Raw genomic sequence first — 23,812 nt, forward strand, 5'->3', positions numbered from 1 at the left:
ACTATGCCCTTGGGAAGTTTAGGTACAAATCTACCACCCCTGGGCATCTCAGCATCTTCTTCATTTTCGCTGCCACCATTCCTTTTCTCCTCCTCCCTCTTCCATTTTCTCTTACCCAATTCGAATTTCTCCTTCTCTAAGGCAATCAATTCTAATTGAGCCTAAAGCTGTATCTCTGCAAGCGACAGTAGTGGTACCTGAGTAAGGGACCCTTCCCCACTCCCACCACCACCTTGATTCACCTGGCTAACACTAGTCACAATGGGAAAGGTCTCATCCTCACCCCTCTCTCAGGTGAGGTTGGGGGAACATCGTCCCATCCCCCTGAGTTCTCCTCAGCTGCCCTGGCCCAAGCCTTTAGGGACTCAAGCAACCCTGCCTTCCTCATCTTCTTATTAAATAACAAAACAGTGGCCAATACTGGATTGGATTCAAACTAGTCTGGTAGTGACCTTTATGAATAAAGCATAACGGTCCGTCTTGCGTCACTAGTTAATTTTTATTTTCTTCACTAGTTGAGCATTGCAATTTTAAACCATGTCACAAATACTGTATGCATGTACAAACAATTATAAGGTTAGACATATCAAACCGGCAACTTTATACATATTTACAATTTATACACATCCTACCAACAACACTCATACTTCACTCACACAACTATACATAAACAAAACAGTGAGGCCCTTTGTCAACAAAAGTCTTAAGTAATAGAGCCTGTAGATGGTATTATTTTCCTGGTTCAAGCTATTTACAACTATATTTAATGAACACAAATTCAAAGATAGAACTTTTTTTAAATATTCGTGGTTGACAAAGAGTCCAGTCAAGTCAGTTCAGGTCGACGCGTTTCAAACCCCTGATAGCGGGGTTCTCATCAGGACCAACATTTTCTACAACAAAGACCAAACACATATTAAAAAATCGGCTCAGATTAGTTCAGATTTAAGTGTACATGCCACCAGTCTGCAAAACCACCATACCTTGTAAATACGGTCAATGGCCCAGTTAATTTTAGGTAGAAAACCTTCAATATCCGTAGTCACACTAGACAAAAGAACCACAACATAACATAAACCCCAATGGAACATTGTTTATAATGTGGGTCTGTTTATGGACATTTTTAGGGCATTGATGCACTCACCTCTACGATCAATAGAGGCAAAATACCTGTTAAAACATAAGGACACATTATGTCAGGGATTTTGGGAATCCGAAAATCAAATGCAGGGGAGGCATAAGGATTGGATAATTGCAAAACGCTTACCGGGCTCTGTGGGGCTGCAAAATTGCGTGCCCGTGTGTTTTCTTCTTATGCTGCGTTTGAATTGCACCTGAAAAGGAGGAAGCGAGTTGTGAGCTACTAAAACGCAATCGGGCAACGTGGGGTGGAATGCTGCTGTGAACGCAATCGAGCAAAGTGGAATGAAAAGCTGCTGAAGGAGGATTCTTACCTTCTTTAAGGTCGCCGGTCGCGTCTAACAGTAATTCGGCAAATGAACGCGGCGGTCAGTGGTCCTACGTCTGTTTTGAACACGGAAGGGTTGCAGGGACACGTGATTAATTTGCATTCCACAAAGTCTTGCGAGTGGACAAAAAAGGAGGACGATGGTCCCTCTTCTATGTTGCCTGTTAGTGCTAGTGCAGTCCCGCAGCGTTTTTTTTGAAAGGATTATTGTTCAGTTCTAGTTGACAAAGCGAGCTTAAAGGAAGGTTCTTAAACGAAGCGTTTTTTCACTAGAAGGATTATTGCACAACCCAGTTAATAAAACTTGTAGGAAGATACTGGGTGGGGGGCAGTTAACTGGTACATATTTAAACATGCTAAAGTTGATCAGCCAGATTCTATGAAATCAGAGCGAAAATAAGTGGATTGCTGAGAGTTTTTTATGTGAAATAAAGGATAGTGCTGCAAGTTAAAAATGAATCATGTATTCATTTTAAATATTTCTGAAATTTCGTTCAGGCCCGTTATAGCAGTATTATACTTCATTATGAGCAAGGCTTCTCGTTGGCTCAATCTTCCTTCAGTATCTCCTCCTCTTGGATCTATGTCAATCTGAGAAAAAATAGTCCATTTTAGATCGTCTTCACGATGTTTATGCACCGGCCAGTGTAAAACTAGCGGAGAATTTTGCGTTTCTTTCCTTAAGCGTGATTTATGCTGCGTGATGCGCTGTCTTGCTTCCTGGGTTGTTTTCCCTATATACAGTTTAGGGCAAGGACACATAATGCCATAGATCACATTTTTTGTCTGGCAATTAGTAAATGTGTCGTGTTTCCAATGGATCCCATTGAATGTAATTAGGGATCCTTCAACTGTTTGAGCACAACATGAGCAATTGCCACATTTATAGTGCCCTATGACTGGGGGTAGACCCAGCATGCCTCTTAACGTAGGTTTTGGAGTGGTAGGTAGTGCTGCCCTGACAATGTGATTAGCCACACTTTCTCTCTTTCTTAAAAGCGAAAAGTGGAGGGTCCGTAAAGTCACTATGAAAATTCTTAACCAAGTGCCAGTTCTGTGTAACCATTTTTCGCAGTTGGTGTGTCTGAGGTCCAAACGTTGTGACGCAAACAGTTCTACTTTGTTCGGGTCGTTCTTTCTTTTGAAGAAGGGTGTCTCTCGGGACCCACCAGGCTCTTTTAATTGAGTTTTTTAAAAGTCTCTTAGGGTATCCTCTCGCAATTAATCGTTCCATTAGTTCATTTGAATGACGGAAGAACTCCTCTTTATTTGAACAATTCCTCCTAATTCGGAGGAAGTGTCCAAATGGTAGATTTTGTTTAAGACTTCTTGGGTGGTGACTAGTGAAGTGTAGTGCTTTGTTCCGGTCTGTAGGCTTACGAAAAAGTGTTGTGCCCAGTGTTCCATCCATCGCGTAGACTTGTACATCCAGAAAAGTGATGTTATTGTTTGAGAAATTGAAACTAAATTGGATATCTTCCATTCTCTGGTTGAGCCAAGTCATACATTCATGAAGCTGTTCCTTTGAGCCAGACCAAATCATAAATACATCGTCGATGTACCGGATATATTTATTGATATGTTCGGAGAACGGGTTGGAATTGTAAATGAATTTATTTTCGTATAATCCCATGAACAGCACTGCCAGCTCCGGTGCAAATGGACAACCCATCGCTACTCCTTTTGTCTGGAAAAAGAAGTCCCCGTCAAATTGAAAATAATTTCTTGATAAAGCAAATTTGGCCAATTGAACTAGGAAATTCGTAGGTACTCTAGCTGGATGTTCCCTTTGATCTAGAAAGAAGATGATTGTTTCTAACGCTAGGTCCTGAGGGATTTGCGTATAAAGTGAAACTACATCCATAGTCACTAATAGTTGTTTGGTGCCATCAAACTGGACTGATGCTATGTGGTTTAGAAATGCTGTCGTATCTTTCAAGTGAGCTGGAATTTCATCAATGAAAGGTTTCAGAAAGTGATCAATATATTTCGAAACTGGTTTGATCAAAAGGAACAGCCCGAAATTATCGGGCGTCCTGGCGGATTGACTTCATCCTTATGGATCTTAGGAAGGACGTACAGTATAGGTATCCTTGGATGTTTGTTTGGAAGGAATGTAAATTCCTTAGCTCCTAGGATCCCTAGGTCGTGTCCTTCTTGTAATATTCCAAATAGTTCCTTTTGAAGATCAATAGTAGGATCTTTGTTAATCCTTTTGTAACATTTTTGGTCACCAAGTTGACGGTTGACATCCATTTTATATTTGTTGATATCCCAGATTACTACCGCCCCACCTTTGTCTGCCTGCTTTATAACCAATGATTGGTCATTTTTTAAGGAGAAGATAGCTTCTTTCTCTTCTTTAGATATGTTATAATGGATACATTGTTTTTTACTTTCCAAAGCTGTTATTCCTGACAGTAAAGTTCTCTCAAAAGTGAGTATCTCTTTTGGAATCTTTGAAGATGGTGGGCAAAACGATGATTTGTTGTGGAGACCTGTCGCCTCACTAACATTTGGAGTTGGGATATCTTTAAAAAACATTTTCAAGCGGATCTTACGGCAAAACTCAAGAATTTCTAATTTCATTTTTACAAAATCAGTTGATCGAACTGGAACGTAAGACAATCCTTTCTTGAGAATTGATATTTCTGAAGTTGATAGTACACGGTCAGATAGATTAAACAAAGGTAAAAGTTCTAACTCCGGTAATACTGACGCCTGGTTCTCATTTCCCATGGCTGATAGGTTGGGCGTGTCCGGCCGCGTGATCTTCGCTGGCCCCTGCCTTAAAAAGGTTGAGGGTTTGATTGTTGGTTGTTTTGATTTCCTCTATAGGGCTGATTTAACCTTGTGTCACTTGAATCTGTTTCTGTTCCGGATGAGGAAGACGTGTCGGAGAAGGTAAGAAAATTGTTACGAGAGCGGCCTTGGTTGTCCTCAAAAAATCGCCGTTGAGCTGGTTTAGAATAAAAGTCCGCTTGCAGATATGGATACACAACTTCCAACGAGAATTCTTTTTTGGTCCAAGTCAAATTTGTTGCCTTTTTGCGTAACCGTATAATCTTTAAATTCAAGAATTTCTTTTTCTATTTTCTCTAGTAAACCCTTCGCATCCGGCGATTAATTGGTTGTTTTGAATTTCTAATTCAAGAGCTGAGATTTCCGCTAGCTCCTTTAAGGAAAGTCTATGAGCTGTGACACTCAAGGTGGCAGAAGCAAAGACCGGTGGTGCGCTGATTAATTTCTGGATGTGATCCTCGCTATACGAGAATGTATCCTTTTCCGACATAACAATGAACACTTAACTGGAAACAAGACTGACAAACATGCACAAGACGAGTAGATCACACTAAGTCAACTAGTTACTTAATGCAATGAGGTACAATCCTACCTCTTTCAACCTCGCGAGCCAGCGCCCGCACTAGAACTGGAAAAAACAACACAGGGTCCTGGCTGTGTCCAGTAAGGCTAAGCCAAATATAACTAAAGAACAAAACAGTGGCCAATACTGGATTGGATTCAAACTAGTCTGGTAGTGACCTTTATGAATAAAGCATAACGGTCCGTCTTGCGTCACCAGTTAATTTTTATTTTCTTCACTAGTTGAGCATTACAATTTTAAACCATGTCACAAATACTGTATGCATGTACAAACAATTATAAGGTTCTACATATCAAACCGGCAACTTTATACATATTTACAATTTATACACATCCTACCAACAACACTCATACTTCACTCACACAACTATACATAAACAAAACAGTGAGGCCCTTTGTCAACAAAAGTATTAAGTAATAGAGCCTGTAGATGGTATTATTTTTCTGGTTCAAGCTATTTACAACTATATTTAATGAACACAAATTCTTATTTTAAAGTCAAAGATAGAACTTTTTTTAAATATTCGTGGTTGACATAGAGCCCAGTCAAGTCAGTTCAGGTCGACGCGTTTCAAACCCCTGATAGCGGGGTTCTCATCAGGACCAACATTTTCTACAACAAAGACCAAACACATATTAAAAAATCAGCTCAGATTAGTTCAGATTTAAGTGTACATGCCACCAGTCGGCAAAACCACCATACCTTGTAAATACGGTCAATGGCCCAGTTCATTTTAGGTAGAAAACCTTCAATATCCGTAGTCACACTAGACAAAAGAACCACAACATAACATAAACCCCAATGGAACATTGTTTGTAATGTGGGTCTGTTTATGGACATTTTTAGGGCATTGATGCACTCACCTCTACGATCAATAGAGGCAAAATACTTGTTAAAACATAGGGACACATTATGTCAGGGATTTTGGGAATCCGAAAATCAAATGCAGGGGAGGCATAAGGATTGGATAATTGCAAAACGCTTACTGGGCTCTGTGGGGCTGCAAAATTGTGTGCCCGTGTGTTTTCTTATTATGCTGCGTTTGAATTGCACCTGAAAAGGAGGAAGCGAGTTGTGAGCTACTAAAACGCAATCGGGCAACGTGGGGTGGGGTGGAATGCTGCTGTGAACACAATCGAGCAAAGTGGAATGAAAAGCTGCTGAAGGAGGATTCTTACCTTCTTTAGGGTCGCGTCTAACAGTAATTCGGCAAATGAACGCGGCGGTCAGTGGTCCTACGTCTTTTTCAGGTGCAATTCAAACGCAGCATAATAAGAAAACACACTGTTTTGTTCTTTAGTTGTGTTTGGCTTAGCCTTACTGGACACAGCCAGGACCCTGTGTTGTTTTTACCCCTTCCTCATCTTCTTGGCAGCAGGCAGCCCACTAAGTCTACACTGTTCCCTAAGATCAGCCATCTTAAACTGGGCCAGTTAAGCCAGGTCCAGCTCCATGGTTTCCTAGTTTTGGGTCACAAAACACTAGGCACAACAGATTTAGAACAATTTGGAAAAATAAAAACAATGGATTAAAAACAGTTTAGTCCAAATTCCAAAAATGAAACTCAAATGTTTTGTTCTAAGGCAATTTAGAGGATTTTTATAATCTTAAATCATTCACTGAAAGGTGTACTTTTTAAACACCAGTCCTCATCCACACCGCTGAGCTTCAAATGTTGGAAAGTGGGTTATTGGTAGGGGCAAATGTACGTCTGCCACTGGCAATAAGGCCACTAACACATGATAGGACTCAGAATAGGTCTTCAAAAAGTATTTCTAAGAGCAACCCTCAAGGACAGGTATGTAAAGCATTTAAAAAACACCATTTCAGTATATAATTAAGACACAACACAAAATAAAAATCCCACACCAATTTATACAAATAGGTAATATTTTTATATTTTAAATGACACCAAAACGAAAACAATCCACTGTAGGGAACCAGAGATATGATTTTTAAAGGATTAATCACTTTCTAGTGCTTAGAAACCAACAGTGCCCCTTTTAGTCATTTTGTTTTCTCTGACAGGGACTTTCCTTTAGAAACTGTTCTGGAGAATATCTCACCACTGTGTTGTGCCGCCTTCTTCAGCAGTAGGGTCCAGTTATAACTGCTTCCTGAAGTTCAGCTTGCGTGTCCCAAAGTATCCAACACAATTCATGGTTCTGGAATCTCCAAGAGGGTCCTTGAAAGTGTGAAACTTCAATTCTGCAATCCACTTGAACAACACCCTTACAAATCCACTGGCACTACAGGTTGGGAATTCTTTGTGGGGCTGATCAGGTGAGCTCTGTTAACCTATAGCTTGCAGGGAGTTCCACTCTTGAGTCCTTTGGCAGCAAGGTAATCCACAGGACTGCGGTTTGACTTGGTGCAGTCTTCAGAGGTCAAGCCTTAGAGTTCCTTGCACAGCAAAATCTTTTCAGCAGGGCACTTCTTGCTTCATTCAGTTTCAAGCAGCAGATCTGGAGGGCTCTGCCCCTCTCAGATGCGTTTACATAATTCTCTGGGTTAAGCACCAGGTTACTTCTGACCAATGAGAGCAGGGCAATTCCTCATTGTTATGACCACATCCTGTAGAGTGTGGCATTATTTTGTCCCAGAACGCCTCATTCTTCCAAATCCATAATGGCTGATTTTCCAGCAAGGAGGTAAGAGCTGGCTAAACACCTCCCCCCAGCCCCCCCGGTATGGCTTATTTCCATTGACTCTCTCCCTACCATCTGCACATACCTTCCTTAAGCCTAGCCCTGACTCTGGGTCAAGAGTGTCAGAGTGAAACTGAAACCCAGGCCTCCTCTCTAAGCATGGGCGAATTTAGCGAATTGGTGATCCGCGAATTTGCAGATTTGCGAATTCGCGATCCGCAAAATTCGCAAATTTGTGCGAATTTGCGGATTTTTGTTTTTTTGCGTGTTCACGGGGTTTATTGCGTGTTCGCTGGGTTTTTTGCGTGTTCGCGGGGCTTTTTGCGTCTTCGCGAGCCGCTTGCATAGCGAAGTTACCCATGCAGTTGTTTATGGAAGAGGGAGAGAGAGATAGATAGATAGATAGATAGATAGATAGATAGATAGATAGATAGACAGATAGATAGATAGAAAGAGAGAGAAAGAGAGGGAAAGAGAGAGGGAGAGAGAGAGAACGAGAGAAAGAAACAGAGGCCGGATCTCTGAAGGGCCAGATTCCTGAGTTGCCCCTACAGAACATACAGCTTTTTATTTTTAGCAAAATGCATATGAAAATTGTGCTGTAAAGGTCTCTTTTAGTTTAACCCCTCCTGACAACTCAAAATGGGTGTATTTGCCATCCTCTCCCTTCTTCCTATTTTTTATATCTGTAAGTGCTTCCTGATGAGGTTTAATTCCTTGGACAGGTGCCTCTTTGCCTACTTGTAACTATTCTCTGACCCTGCTTCAAGGGTCAGAGCAGGGTCAGAGAATAGTTGCAAGTAGGCAACAAGGCGCCAGGAAGCAATTAGCAGCAGGTGTCCAAGTTGAAGTTAATTTGTTTGTAACCCTTTTGTAAAAGGTTACAAAGAAATTAGGTTCAACTTTTGCACCTGCTGCTGTAACCCTTGCTTTGCTGAAAATTCCTCCCCGCTGTTTCGCGGATTTTACCGCGATTTCGCGAGATTCGTAGATCGCGAAATCGCGGAAAATCCGCATTCGCCCGCGAAACGGATTTTACGCCAACCCTTACTCCTCTCTGCCTTTGAAGCGCATAGTTTACGACTCCGCCCCCTGCCTGGCATTCTTATAGACCAGCATACTGCCGTCCCAGCAGAGTGATTAACCCTAGGGGTTCTTCATCACCTCTTCAAAGCAGCCTCGCTAATCCACTTAACTCAAACCAATCAGGGCAGACCACGGGAAGGCTGAATTTGGACTACCAAACAAGAAAGTCTTATAACTTCTTGTATGTACACTTTAGGAGAAATTCAACAATATAATATTGTTGGATTTACTACTACCATTCTGGGAAGTCTTTGAATGGTTCGGCTAGTCTTCTCCTATCAATGTTTATTAATCAACAACTTCCTACCATGTTAACCTATGGGCCATGCAATGGGGAAATTGACTTGGGCCAGTTTTCTAGCATCAGGGCTTATAAAAACATATTTTATAAGTATTTTCCTAGTTTCTACAGGACCCCCACCCCCTGGGCAACCAGGGAAGACTTTAGGGGTTCTGAATCTGCATAAATATTGCAGATCCTCCTTACCCAGTGCTTCTAGCATCAATGTCGAATTTGAGCACAGTATAAAACAATGTGAGGAGTGAAATGTGAAAATTTCACTTTACCCAGGCATATAAAAACGAATTTTATAAGGGTGTATCTTATAGATAACTGACCCCCCAACCCTGGGATACCTATAGGTGACCCTGGGGGTCCCTAATATGCAAAAACATTGTAGGTTTTCCATTTTAAAGTGCCGCTACCACAAAAAAGTCGAGTTTTGGGCACCATTTACTGTTTAAACCAGTGGTGCTTTTAAACTTACCTCAGGCTTCAGCACTGCACACATGCTGGTGCAGAGAATCTGCTGGACTCTAAACTACCATGCACCAGGATACGGCGGACTTCTAGGTAGTTTCAATCCCTTGCCCTATTATATACTAGGGGCTTATGGGGTAGGTCATGCCAATTACATGGGTACCCCACCATACCATAGTGTACCCTAGTGTATGTTGGGTGTCTTAACTGTATTCTAATGTGTTCCTTTCAGCTTGGCACTGAGCCCTGGGCCTGGTTAAACAGAGCCCAGGGTCATTCAGAGTCAGTTACCACCAGTTCCAGTCAGCAAAAAGTTGGTGGGTGCCCAGGGAACAGGATGACTTTGCACCAGATGTGAAATTGCTTGGGCCCCGTAACGCAAGCTTACCACACGCCCCTCTGAAAGGGTCAAATTGATACTAGAAATATTTGGCACAATTCACAACCTGCATTTTATAGTACATAAAGTCATACCACAAACGATCGGCCACATGCATCAAAGTCCGTTTTTGCGATTCCTTATTTGCGATTTTTAGGGAATCGCAAATAAGGAATCGCAAAACAGGATGCAGGATTGAAATTGCATAAAATTTGCGATTCGGTAAAAATCGCAATTTTTACCGAATCGCAAATATTATGAGAATTCTAATTTGCGATTTCGCAATTCCCATTGATTCCTAAGGGCCAAAAGGCCCATAGGAATCAATGGGAATTGCGAATTCGCAAATTGGAATTCGCAAAATGTTAATGCATTCCATGGGTGCAGGGGGGGGGGGGGGTCCAAAGGACCCCCCCCTGCACCCCTGAAATGTATTTTAAAATGGATGTTTCACACACACATGTCCTAAGGACATGTGTGTCTGTAACATGACAGTGTTTAAAATGCTAATTTGAGCATTTTAAACCTTTTTCGCAAATTACCACGAAGTTCACCCTCGTGGTAATTTGCCCCCCCCTAATTGCGAATTCCCAATTTTAAAAACAATCATGCATTGCTTTTAAGGAATCGCAAATTTGCGATTCCTTAGAAGCAATCGCATTTTTGGAAATCGCTAAAAATAGCGATTTTTCCAAAAATGTGATGCATACTAAAAAGGAATTTAGGAATCGCAAACGGCCGATTTTACCGAATCGCACCGTTTGCGATTCCTAAATACCTTGATGCATGTGGCCGTTAGTGCTTACTTACTACAAAATGCAATGATCACATCTACTAATGGAAATATCCACCTCATCTATCGGCACTACTTAGTAGTAAATATGGGCGGGACCAGGGGGATGGTGAGAAACCTGGGAATATCTACTACAAAACGGGAAGTGTCTAGGACAAAGTAAAAAGGAGTTTAGGAAGGAACAGACTACTTCAGCCATTCACAAAAAAGTAAGCACATTTCTACTCACAAACTACACCTCTAAAGTAAATACAACCCTAAAAGTAACAGAAACCTGGGCTGACTCTACTTCTGGCCTCAACATGGTCCTGGCTATCCCAGCAGGATTCTCCATCTATAGATCAGACAGAGTTGGTAAGCGGGGAGGTGGCCTGGTGATTATGTATCGCTATCAACTCCCAGCATCCTTCTCAATAGAACCTACAAACTGATTACGAACCACTTTTGTTTCAAATAGAATTAACATAAAACTACTCATTTAAAGGACTATTGTTATACCCTCCTCCTGGCCGTAGGCCTTCCTTTTTGCAGGCCCATAGTCCACATGGAAAAAATTATGAACTTAGCCCAGTTGATTTTGAGGCCTGAGTATTCTCTATACTGGACAACTTCCCACAACACCGGGGACAGATTAACCTCGGGATCTCTAATAAATAATAAGGTATAATCGGCGTAAGTTGAAGTTATTAAATTGTAACCGGGAAAATGAATACCCCGAAGGCTATAGTACTCCCTAAGTATTCAGGCCAGAGGCTCCGCAACAATGGCATAAAGTAGGGGTGATAACGGGCATCCTTGCCGAGTACCTCTAGAGATTTTTTTAGGAGAGGTCACCTGGTCTCCTACTCAAACCCTGGCCGTAGGGAAGGTATATAGAACCCGCACCAGCTGCAGAAAAAGGTCACCAAATCCCATGTGCCTCAGCACAGTCGCCATGAAGGGCCATTCAACAAAATCAAATGCCTTCTCAGCATCAAGAAAGATGCCAGCTACTTTAATGTCCAGATTCGTGTGCTGAATAGCGTCGAAAACTGCACGCAAATTATGCGTAAAAGTGCACCCAGGGACAAACCCTGTTTGCTCTTGTCCTATCAGCTGAGGGACTAAGGGTGTTAAGCAGTTGGCCAATACTTTGGCAAACAATTTAGGGCCATGTGTAGTTAAATGGCATTTACCAAATCGTAAATACCGAATTTTACCGATTCGGTATTTACAATTCGGTAAATGCCATGTAGGTAATAATTCTTTAAATATTACCGATTCTGTAATATTCGGTAATTACCGAATCGGTATTTACCGATTCGGTAATTGCCATTGATTCCTCAAGGCCCATAGTAATCAATGGCAATTACCGAATCGGTAAATACTGATTCGGTAATTTTACCGATCTGTCAAGGGGGGCAGGGTGTCACTTTGACACCCTGTTGCATCCCTGATTTTGGCTTGTGTGCAATGTGACACACATACATTCCCTTAGGGCATGTATGTGTGCCACATGGCACAGGTGTGCATGCACAGATATGCATGTACACAGAAATTCGTTATTTACCATGCCATTGTATTTCATGGTAAATAACGAATTTCTAAGGGCCTGTGGCACTGTTTCCACTGCCACCTGCATCCCAAATTTCTGATTCTGTACATTTACTGAATCGGTAATTTACCGATTCGGTAAAATTACCGATTCGGTAAATATACAGAATCTGTAATTTTCAGACCCCCTACATCTGGAATTACTAATACCGGTCGGTAACGGCCGAAATCGGCCGTTACCGACCGGTATTTTGCCACCTACATATGGCCCTTAGTGTCCACATTTCATAATGACAATGGCCGGTATGATGCACAATCATCCAGGGTTTTCCTTGGTTTTAAAAGGGTAACAATTAGGGCCTCTCGCATAGACTGGGGCATCTCCCGCTCTCCCCAATCTCCACAAATAACATAATTAAGTGAGATACCAGAAGTTCCTAAAACTCTTTGTAGAAAGAGACAGTTAATCCATCTTGCCCTGGGGCTCCTCCAGATCTCATGGAATTCAAAGCGATCTGAATCTCCCAAGATTCCAAGGGTCACATTAGATACTCTCTGTGGTCATCTGCTAGCCATGTGAGTTTGATGTATTCCAGGTATTCCGGTATCGCTGCATCATCTGCCACCCCTTTAGTGCAATACAGATCTGCATATTATTCCTTGAATCTGTCCGCTATGCATTGAGGTTCTCGTAAAAGCTCTCCAGTGGAAGAGCGCAATTCCGTAATATAAGCTGCCTCCCTTCTACCTTTCAGTATGGCAGCCAAAGTAGCTCCAGGGCGCTCACCCTATCCATATGTTTTCGCCACGTCATATTTCCCCAGAAATTGAACTTCCCTATCTGCAGTCTCATGGTATTCTTCCAACGTTTGTTTGAGCTCTTATGGGAACTGGTCATTCCCATCTGCCTGGGCCTCCCTCTCCAGCGTGGCTAACTTTTTTTCCAGTGATTCCAGTGTTCCTCTGATGGAACGTAGAACACCTGAATGTTTGGCCATCGCTATCCCTCTTATATACACTTTAAACATTTCCCACACAGTGGCAAAATGGGGGACAGAGCCTATATTTGTGGTAAAGAAGGTTTCAATTGCTTCTGACATTTAAATTTAAATACTGAGTCAAGAAGAGCGTAGGGAGGAAACCTCTAAGTGAACGGGACTGGTCGTTTTGACGGACTAGTGTAGTCAAGCTGGATGGGGGAGTGATCGGAAAATGAGCGGGGTGTACCTCACAATGTATTCAAGGATCTAGAAGTGAATCAGTAATCTATTCTGGTAGGCAAGTCATGTGGGGCTAAGTAATGTGTAACCCCCCCCTCTCACTATGCCTCATACGCCAAACATTAACTAGGTCTATCTTGATAATGATGTCATTTATCGCCCTTGCCACCAGGTATTTATGGCAGCTCGAGCCTCCTGAGCGATTTAGCGCCGGATTTAGGACACAGTTGAAGTCTCCTCCCCATACCTGAGGCACTGAAGGCACTGAAGCCAGACTGTGCATACGTCCCAGTAAAGCTTGATAGAACTGCGTGTTGTCAAAATTTGGGCCAAACTGGGGCTTGGGTCGCCGGCATAGTTCGCAAATGCCTTCACCTGCAATATGTAAATAGGCAGCTTGGAACACCGCTGAGTAAAGCGCTTTGAGCCTGTGGCCCACGCACGCTCGTCGCTATGTCGTGCAAAGGAACTCCGACGCTGCGGATAGGGCTCAAGTCGTCCGCACACACTCACCCGTCACTCCCAGCAGGGGCGTCCCCGCACCAGGCACTGATGTGACCCCTGAAGCCCAGCCAGGCTGGGCTAGGCCCGTCTAATGTCCGAGCCGCCGCAGGGTCAGGTCGGCCACGCCAACTACTTCAAGTCAAGGTGTAGGCCGGTGGCACAGGCCGCAAACTCTCTCTTCAGCAATATTTTACATAGGCGGCTGGAATTACAGAAAAATGAAAGCGATTTAAATGCGCAACATAATCCACCCGGGTAAGGGTGAAATTACATCACAGATGCCTGATAAATGTAGGATTTTTGTGGAATGGCACTTTTAGAGTGAGGCAATCTTGAGCTTTGGCAAGCTCTACCCCCTCTTCTCACCTGAAATCTTTCCTTTCTGAGAAGGAACAATTCGTTGCCATGAGTGAATTTGCTTTGGATGCATTCCAACTCCCATGTGGGTTGCCCCAGTGTTCTTCCCTGAGCCTTACTGTTTTTAATATGTATATCACCCCATTTGCTAGGCTCATTTAATCCTTTGGTTGCTCAGTCGTCTCCTATGATGACACATTGATCAGATTTAACAGCTAAATTCTGAGAAAATTAGGTTATTTTACTAGGAAATGATATCTCCTTCTGGACACCGAACCCATGGCCACAAAAACCGGGTTCACTGCCAAATCTTTTGAAGAAAGTCAGAAATATAGGGCTATTATTTGACACCAAGTTGGCATTTGGAGATCAGCTTAATGGCTTAACTTCCTCAGTTTTCTTCACTCTCAAGATCATCAGGAAAGTTTGTCTGACCTTTTATCCCCAGGGATGGTCAGAAAACTGTAGTGACTGCATTTGCCATATCGAAACTGGATTACTGCAATGCTCTTTTTCTGAATGCACAACACAGATTCCTCCACAAACTACAGAAACTGCTGAATGCATCAGCTTGTCGCCTACTGGGGATCCCTAAACACCAATCTTCATCCCAAGAATCAGTCAAGGTTCACTGGCTGCCCATAACTAAGCTGACAGAATTCAAAGCACTTTGTGCTGCCTTTGAGGCTTTACACAACTCTGGCCCTGAATATCTGAGACATAAATGTGTTGGGTACACTTCTTCCAGATTGCTTTACTCCACCACAGTGAAATTCCCAAGTTGTTCCCAAGTTCCCTTGGGAAGGAGAACCTTCATAAAAGCCACTGCTAAACAGTGGGGCTCCATTTCTCAGGAGCTGAAGGAGAGACCTGCTCTCCTCTCCTTCAGGAAATCCTTAAAATCTTGGCTCTTTACTCACTCGCCTATCAAATCTAATCAAAAACAAACATAATAGTAGTAAGTGTATTCCAGCTCATCCTTGGAGTAAGTGAAGCTCCACACATAGCCACTCACAAAATCCTCCACCACACTTACATGGAAAATAATAGAGTTAGGAACTTAAACTAACATCCTACAGAAAATAATGTTAGATACATAAAATGAATTCAACTTTAGGATATATACATATATTGTGTTTAATGTAAAAAAATGATTTGGAATTATGGAATAAAGTTCCATTCGCTTTTAGAAATGCTGGTTCACTTATCAGCTTTAGAAAGGGACCTCAAAACATGGCTTTTTCAAAACGAATTGCTTTAGACAGGGCTTCTTCTGTCTCAGCGCCAAAACACCTCTGGGTATTCGTGCCATCAGTACGTTTTATTAACATAACATAACTTATATAATCATTAGCACATTATTTTATTATTTTAAAATGCAGTTAACATAATTAAAAAAATGTTTTAACTTACACACATGTTTAAAATTAAAAATAGTTTAAATTAATTCAGTAAATGACTTTTAACAAAACATAATACCAATTAACTTAAAAGAGCAATGTTACTGTGAGTGATTTTTGTGTTGAGGAGAGAGGTGTGGCGCCAGGGCGACTGACGCTGGACCCTGGGGATCACGGTTCGATTCCTGGCTCTGGCGGCAGGGGTCTTGCCAGGACCATGCGGCGCTGGGCAATAGCTCGCTTAATCTTCCCAACAGCCCCCAGCGCCGAGATACCCCTTCGGGGGTGATTTGTGCGCTATACAAGTACTTGATTTACATTTACAAAAATATTTGTAAATTAATTTATAAATGAAATACATATATTTAAATTAATTGCCATTTAATTTCATGAACTAATGTTGTGTAACTTTTTTTAATTAGTTCTATGTAAATAATAAATCATTTACATTATTTTACATTTATATTTTATATTAAAATCTATTTAATTTTTTTAAAGAATAATAAACTTTAAAAATGTTCTCTATACTTACCCATAGAAAGCTCTTCCACACAATTATGTAAGATCTCCATTATAGTGGCAGAGATCTCCACCAACATGTGAAAAGTTACTTTTAGTAACTTTACACTTGTAAATTTTGCTCTATCGCCTGTTTCAGGAAGTTTAGACATATAAGTCTACACTTTGCAGTAAATTTGCACTCAAAAATGATGAATAGCAAAAGTAGTAAGTAGTACAAAGAATAAAAATACAATATCTCATGATGATGTGCTCATATGTAAATGTATCTTTGTGAAAAGTCTACTTCGAGGATCCTCCACACATGTACTTTAAAGCCCATGTGCATGACATGCGTCTGAGGATGTTTATTCATTTAGGATATTTTTTGTGCTATCCATACCACTTTCAATGTGTTTTGAAGAACATTTTGAAGTATATTCTTCAAGATATAGCTTGAAGTTCTTAATGGTGGATCACAGTAATATTGCAGTATGCGAGCTGCTGTTCTACTTTATCTGCATTACAATTCCTTTTTCAACACATATGTTTATTTCAATTTGTTGATAGATTCATTCTCCTAATGAAGTACTCTTAAATACATTGAGATTTATTGAATTGTGTAGTTTCATGCTTCTTGACTTACCAGTTGAAATTATGATGAAAAACTGATGCTATTTTGGATCTACCTAGGAGTGTAGTGCCCTCCACCACGTGAAGCACTGCATTACCTTTTATTGATTTGTGGGTGTACACCAACTTTCACATGTGGATCAAACAGGAAAGCTCATAAACCAACCCCTGCCACCAAACTAACAAATACTAAAAGTTCACTATGCTGGCATCAGGGGCGGCCTTAGGCATGTGCAAGCTGTGCACCTGCACAGGGCCGCCAAACCCCAGGGGCCACCACGCCAATATATATCCTTAATATAATAATCCTCTGAGGCTGGATACATATTTGCGTGGCGGCCCCTGGCAGGGATTTGGCGGTCTCCGGCTCTGTTCCACTTCCAAACCCCCTGACCCCCCCTCTTCTGGGCCCCCCCCATACCTCCTCTTCCTGGGCCCCCTACCTACGGTCCCTGCCCAGGGCCGCCATGAGCCTAGAGCCGCCCCTACTGGCAGAGTTTCTGCGTTTGAAGACGCTCTTTGCCAAGATTGACAGTCATTTGACAACCTTGACATGCTACTTACGGTATGAAGGCACACGAAATACAGATAAAAACCCATCCACTTCCCACCACAAGCCCTTAATTTTGCAATAGGGAAGACATGTGATTGCAGGTAGAAAGTGCACATTCTGGGGCCAGTTCACAGAGGCATTCATGAGTCTGTTAAGTAGAACCTCTGTGGAATATTTTACATAGTTTTTAATGCCTATATTTAATTACTTCAAAACACGTAAAATGTGAATATTCAAGGATATCCATGTACAGTGCAGATAGAAAGGAGGGTACCTTCATTGCACATTTACTAAAAGAGTGTTGAACATATTGAGGCCAATTCACAAAGGCATTTAGTACTACTTTACATACCCATAAATACATGGCCACTCTGTTTCTACATTGGACCATAGAATATGTTGGTACACACACCTGGGGTGGGCAGGTTCTTTGTTTTCACCCCTCTCCCAGCTTTGGTTAATTGGCTGCTAGAACCTTGCTACACCTCCACAAAAACCTGCCACTGTTTATACAAATTGCAAAACATTTTTCCGAGGAGCGGTCTGTTTTTTATTTCTGCTTTTTCACTATCAACGTGTAGCTAACGATGATTGCTCCCCGCAAAATTGACTGTATTCTGTGTTCCTGAATAGTGCCTGTGCTTTTACAACACCATTTGTATTTAAGATCATAATAGGCAATATAAAGTTGTGGTGTCCCTTTTAGTGTAACAAATTTCTTTTCTGAATAACATTTGTATTTTTTCTTCAGCAGACCAGGACATTCTTCAGACATCGCCAACTAAGCTTTCCGAAAAGGAAGCAGTTGACCTCCCTTCTGCTACTCATTGGGATATCTCTGTTGAGACCGCACCAATCAAAGGACTGCAAGAGGAAAGGCCAGTTTCCAGTAGAATCCCAGTCAAACAGAAATCTATCAAAGGGTCCCCTAAGCCTGAGGCAGTGCTGGTCAATCAGGAGCAGTATGACATCATTGTCAAGCCAACAGAGCCACTCACAAGTTCAAGCTTGTCTTCTACAGATGCAGAGAATGGCAAGATTCTCAAACAAGGGTCTCACTTTACTGTATTTTCATTGGCAGACAAACCAAAGGAACTAGGGTCCACCGTGGACTTCAGGACTCTGAAAACGTTTTGGGAGAAAGGAGCTGATCCTTCAGTAGTGAATAGCGCAAATGAGGCTGAGATGTTAGAGAATCATATCTCCTCAGAGTCCAATGGCAGGCATTTTTTTCCTTTAAATCGCACTATCTCTGTGCACTCTGATAAGAACCACGAGGGCGAGGTGAAGCCATCCGCTGAACATCCACAGAGAACACGGTACCCTTTCAAAAGGACAGTAACACCCTCTTCCAGTGAGGATGAGCCACTCTATATACATGTGCCCCCTTCACGAAAAGGGGGTTCATCTTCTTCAAACCCAAGGTCTACATATGGGAGGAATAAGGGCTCTTCACAATCCAAAAGCATCACTTTCACAGAGAACAATGGCAGGATCAATGGAAATGAGGAGAACAGGATCCCGGTCAAGCACCCTAGGAAGTCCAGACTTCCTGTGAGAATCTCTTCTGTCCATCAGGATCCTAAGATTGATGCACCTGTTCCCCCCAAGAAAGAGAGGATGCAAAGTGTCTCTGAGCCAGAGGCTCAGACTCCTGAAGAGGAATCCATTGTCCAAGAAGTAGTCCAAAACCAAGAACAGTCCCCGCAGAACAAGGTTCAGATTTTAATCTACTCAGCCACAACGGATGACGAAAAAGATAAAATCTCCGAACCAACCATAGGTGATGACATGGAGCAAAAACCACTGAAATCTAATGGAGAGATGACCGAGCAGTATGGGATGGAAGACACCATAGGTAATCTCAAACTTCAGTGTCCAAGTAAACATTTATGGAGTGTGTTATACATGTATTCCTTTGTATAAAGCAAATAAGGGTATAAAAATGTGCCCTTATTACTTGCATAGCATTTATGTTAAGAAATTAGGGCATTACTGAACTTCAGTAGAATTACTGGGATGCAAAAATCAAATTTCATTCAATTATTAGGAATGAGCTAATTTAATTCAGGTAACAGTGAATTGCATATACATTGTCGCAAAATTAGATTTTCAGCAAGCTGCAGATCATCCCCATTTTGTACATAAAGTAGCCCTATTGAAATGAGATGCATTACTGTATTCTTAAAAAACAAATTGAGGTGAGATGCTTTAATTTGCCTGGACGCAATAAGCAGTTGAAAATGGCTCACTGACTTTTTGCAACCAGAATTTTATTTTACAAACAGATCCATGTACTTTTAGGTCGGTTCTTGAAATAAGGAATCATAGGGGGGTCGCAGAATGACCTGCCTAAGTTATGTTAATTAGGCAGGTTGTAATTTGCGCCTTCCTTTGCATGGCTACAATTACAAGGATGGTGTCATGCAAAGGACAGCTGACCACCATTCCAAAAGCTTCTTTTCCTAAATTAATTAAAAAAAATGTACACTGATTCATGGGGAAAAATATAGTATTATTACCTTATTAAACATGTCACATTAAAGTTGTCGGTGCAAAGAACTTTCACACCATAACAGGAAAGGTAACATCTTTGATGAAGACATATCCATGAGCAGTCACCTCAAAGCAGTAGTCAGTAGCTGCTTCTTTCATCTAGCAATCAATGGCATATCCTCTCAGTTCTCTCCATATCCAGCAGGGCTCAGGTTGAAGGAACCATGGGTAATGCTCCCTCACTGTAATGCTTTGTGTGCTGGTTTACCTGCTGGTCAGTTTCAGGAACTTCAGAGAGCACAGAAGACAGCTCTCTGGTTTGTTACAAAGTTGAAATAGATATCACACCACAGTAACAGGTAAAGCCCTAAATAGTCTGCCAATTGGGAGAAAGGATTCAGGCTAAGATCTATTGACAATTGGTCTTTTAATGCATGCATGGGCCAGCTCCATCCTCCTTCATCCATTTTATCCGCGTTCATACAATTTTGATGATTGTGAGAAGTAGTCATCTTCACTTAGTAGATAGAACCCAGGTTAAACTACTTTCTAGAGGAGCGAAAACCTTTTCTTACCAGGGCCCCTATTGCTGGAGCTCACTTTCCCCTACATCTGTGACATATCAAATCCTTCCAAATGACTTTAAATAGGTACCAGTTCTGGGAATCATTAAGGCTAGTGGGAGTAAGACCAAAACAAGGGCACAATTGTTAATGCAAACTTTAGAAATATTATCAGTCTTTCCATGAATTATCATGGCTAAGCAAGTATATTGAAGTCTAAAAGCTGACACTTAAGATTTTCTTCTTCAATGTGGAGGAACCCAAGTACTTCAGCATCTCATTTCGTTGTGAGAAAAAGATGGTCCCTAATACTCATTACTGACAATATTCAAACACCTGAGAGAACCAAGTCCATGTGGTTGGTAAGAAAATGGGTGGAAAAACACTGCAGAGGTGCTTACATTGAAATGATGCAGAAAGGCAGTTGCAGTCTTTGAAAGTAATTTAGGATAAAATGGTTTGGCAGTATATGCGGATGATATTCTGCTTTTTACGTCCAAACCAAATGAGTCCATCCCTGCTTTTTTGGCAGAGGTTCAAGCCTATTCTTGTATCTCTGGCTACAAATTAAATAATGATAAATGTGAGATCCTACCCTTAACAAAGTATACTTTTAAATCAGATTTCACGGCCTCTAACTTTATATGGAGTACCCATCATATTAAATACTTAGGGCTACATGTTACTTCTTCTATTTCAGATACAGTAGCTCTCTGCATGAATAAATATATACAAAAGATTTCAGACATAACCACCAAGTGGCACCCTCTTTATTTATCATGGTGGGGTCGCTTAGACACTATAAAAATGATGATCTCTCCAATAATTTATACAACATCTCTAATATCCCAGTTCTTATTCCCAGGAAATTTTTTAAACATATTAACTCTATCCTTTCCTCCTTCCTTTGGAATCACAAAAAAGCTTGCATGTCTCTTTCTAAACTAATTCGCCCCAAAACAGAGGGTGGAGTGAACTTCCCAGACTTCCCGACATATCAAAAAGCTTTCCATTTACGTCAGGCCTCTCTTTGGCTGCGTGACTCTTCAGAAGACTGTCCCCTATGGACGAAAATTGAACGCCTTTTTCTATATCCATTATCTCCCAACGAATACCTTTCCTTTTCACGCAAGCCACAGACCTTATCCACTCCTATTATTAAATTCACATCTAAACTCTTGCTATCATTATCCCCTCCTCCCCAGCCCACTGTAGTTTCCTTTCTAGATTCCACAATTTGGCATAACAAGAATGTGCTTATTCGGAACAAACCATTTTATTGGAAGACATGGCGTCAGAAAGGTTTAATTTGGATTCATCAATTATTTTCACAATCACATTTTATATCCTTTCCCTCACTTAGCCAATCGTTCAAACTACCTGCTTCATTTAACCATAAATACTCTCTACTTAAAAAGGCTGTTATGGACACATATAACCAATTGTCTGCTACACAAAACTCTCCCACCACTCAAGACTCCACCTCTCACCTTCATACTATGTTGAGGACTGATCCCAAAGCTTCTACCATATACAGTTTTGTACATAGTACTGATACTATTAGACAGAAATCCAAAATTTAAGAGTCGTGGGAACGTGACTTTTCATTATCTTGGCCAGTAAGTCTATGGGATAAGATTTGGCTCAAAGTTCGCAAGTCATCCAGAGCTGCCAATATTACGCAAACGTTGTTTTTTGTTTGTAATAGGCTTTTATTTACACCGAGTGTTTTAGGTAAACAATTGGCCACTGTACCTGATGTTTGCTGGACTCGTTCTTCCCCACAAGCTGATTTATTTCATATGTTATTTATATGCCCCACTGTATTTCAATTTTGGGAGCAAGTCTGGTCTCAACTTAACTTGATTTTTGGCACTAAAATTCCTTTCTCCTATACTCATTTCTTTCTAGGCAGTCTTTCGGATTGCTGGAAGAATGTTAAGTTAAATACTATCATTATTGATTTGTTATTAGCTGTTGCTTTCCAGCTAATCAAGGCAAACTGGAAAGACTTTTCTAACATCTCTTATAGGGCATGGTGGTATGCTGTATGCCATAATCACAGGTTGGATACTTCCTTTGTATACCCTTTACATATGGCAGCAAAACGGTTGGCTCTATGGTCACCAGTCACACTTTATTTAGATAAGTGTATTGTGAATAACATACACTGGAATAAAATAAAACAACAAGTAAAGCAAAATTAGAAAGGCAAATTTTCGATTGGTATATGTGATTTATTACCAAACACTGCTTGATTGCCGGTGACAATATATGAATTACATTTGTAATTAGCAAGCCCCAAGGGGGGGAAGGGGGAGAGGGAGGGGGTAGTGCTCAAGGGAGTGTTTAGAACATGGAAAATAACACAGTATCTAAAAGGTAACCGATATATTATAAGGTTAGTGACATTATAAAAACAGTTGTAGTACACATTCCAAAATAAAAGGCACCATTTGAAGCATTGTCAATGAATCACATTCAACGGTCACATCTGAATAACAGATGAATCGGGGGTATGCCGGAATTACAACAAAAGAAAACAGTCGATGTTTCGACCCCTATCAGCAGGCTAATTAAAGTCCTTTCGCGGGGTCTTCATCAGGACGTCACACAAGGAGGGGAGAGGGGCAATTCTGTGTGAAGAAGTAGAGCAAATGAGCTTTAGTACATAGTAGGGAAGACGATTACTCATCCTATCTAATATATAGACCAAGGGATAAATTAATGACAGAATTACCATGGGATACGGCCCAGCCGGGCTCTGTATATGGAAGGGACATCACGCTAAGAAGTCGTGGTCAGTCAATAAGGCGGAGACCTCAACTAGAGAGGAGACAAACAATCGATAAGATTCAAAAGAATCGGTGGGATTCAAAAGAATCAGATAACAGTTCTAACCAAAGTGAAATTTACTTCCACCCTGTAGTGGAAGGTTAATGTGAATCCAGAACAGTTTTGGCCTAACATGATTGCCAACATTAGCACGTAACACTCAGGGATAAATCAGAACAATGTAACACTCTTGCCATATGGAGATTATACCTCTGATTTTGTCGAAAGTCGATCCTTCTAGGATCCACGAGTCTGGCACAATGCAGGAAACAAATTGACTGCTTTTGGTCTCCTGTAGTCAACTAAACAGAGAAAAGTTGTATAGTAAATGTGCTGGACGAGCGAATCTCCTAGTATGAGATTTTCGCTTCAGAGGGACAGATACTTACGAAAATAGAGCAGACAGCACCGTCTACGTAGGACATTCAGTCGAACTCCGTCACGTTGAGAGCGCGGAGTGAGAGGTTCACAGATCTAGCTCGAGTCGGGATATGAATTCATCCGCTCGAATTGTCTGTTTTACCTGCGGTAAATGAAGTAATTGTTTACCTAAAGGCCGGGACTGTACTTTTAAAAGGGTATCGGACTCGAGAGTTACTTACAAAAGGAAAAAGCGGGCGACGCCGTCTACACTGGTCCTGCCACAAACTCTGCAGCGGCTGCAATGCGGAGTTTGGGGAGGAGCTAACTGATATAGCAAA

At 41.4% G+C, this 23,812-nt stretch overlaps 1 protein-coding gene across 10 annotated transcripts in view; it reads left to right on the forward strand.

The window, feature by feature from the left end:
* Positions 1 to 23,812, forward strand: part of LOC147718541 (synaptotagmin-like protein 2) — a 684,078-nt gene that overhangs the window by 481,483 nt on the left and 178,783 nt on the right. For 8 of the 10 annotated variants that reach the window (XM_086918473.1, XM_086918472.1, XM_086918471.1 and 5 more), the window contains one exon: positions 17,969 to 19,075. In XM_086918473.1, coding sequence (XP_086774599.1) covers positions 17,969 to 19,075 — 1,107 coding nt within the window. The remainder of the gene's footprint in view (positions 1 to 17,968; positions 19,076 to 23,812) is intronic. The other 2 variants (XM_086918478.1, XM_086918480.1) reach the window with 1 other exon arrangement.

Source organism: Lissotriton vulgaris, chromosome 4_1 (genome assembly GCF_964263255.1).
Source record: "Lissotriton vulgaris chromosome 4_1, aLisVul1.2, whole genome shotgun sequence".
NCBI classification, from domain to species: domain Eukaryota; kingdom Metazoa; phylum Chordata; class Amphibia; order Caudata; family Salamandridae; genus Lissotriton; species Lissotriton vulgaris.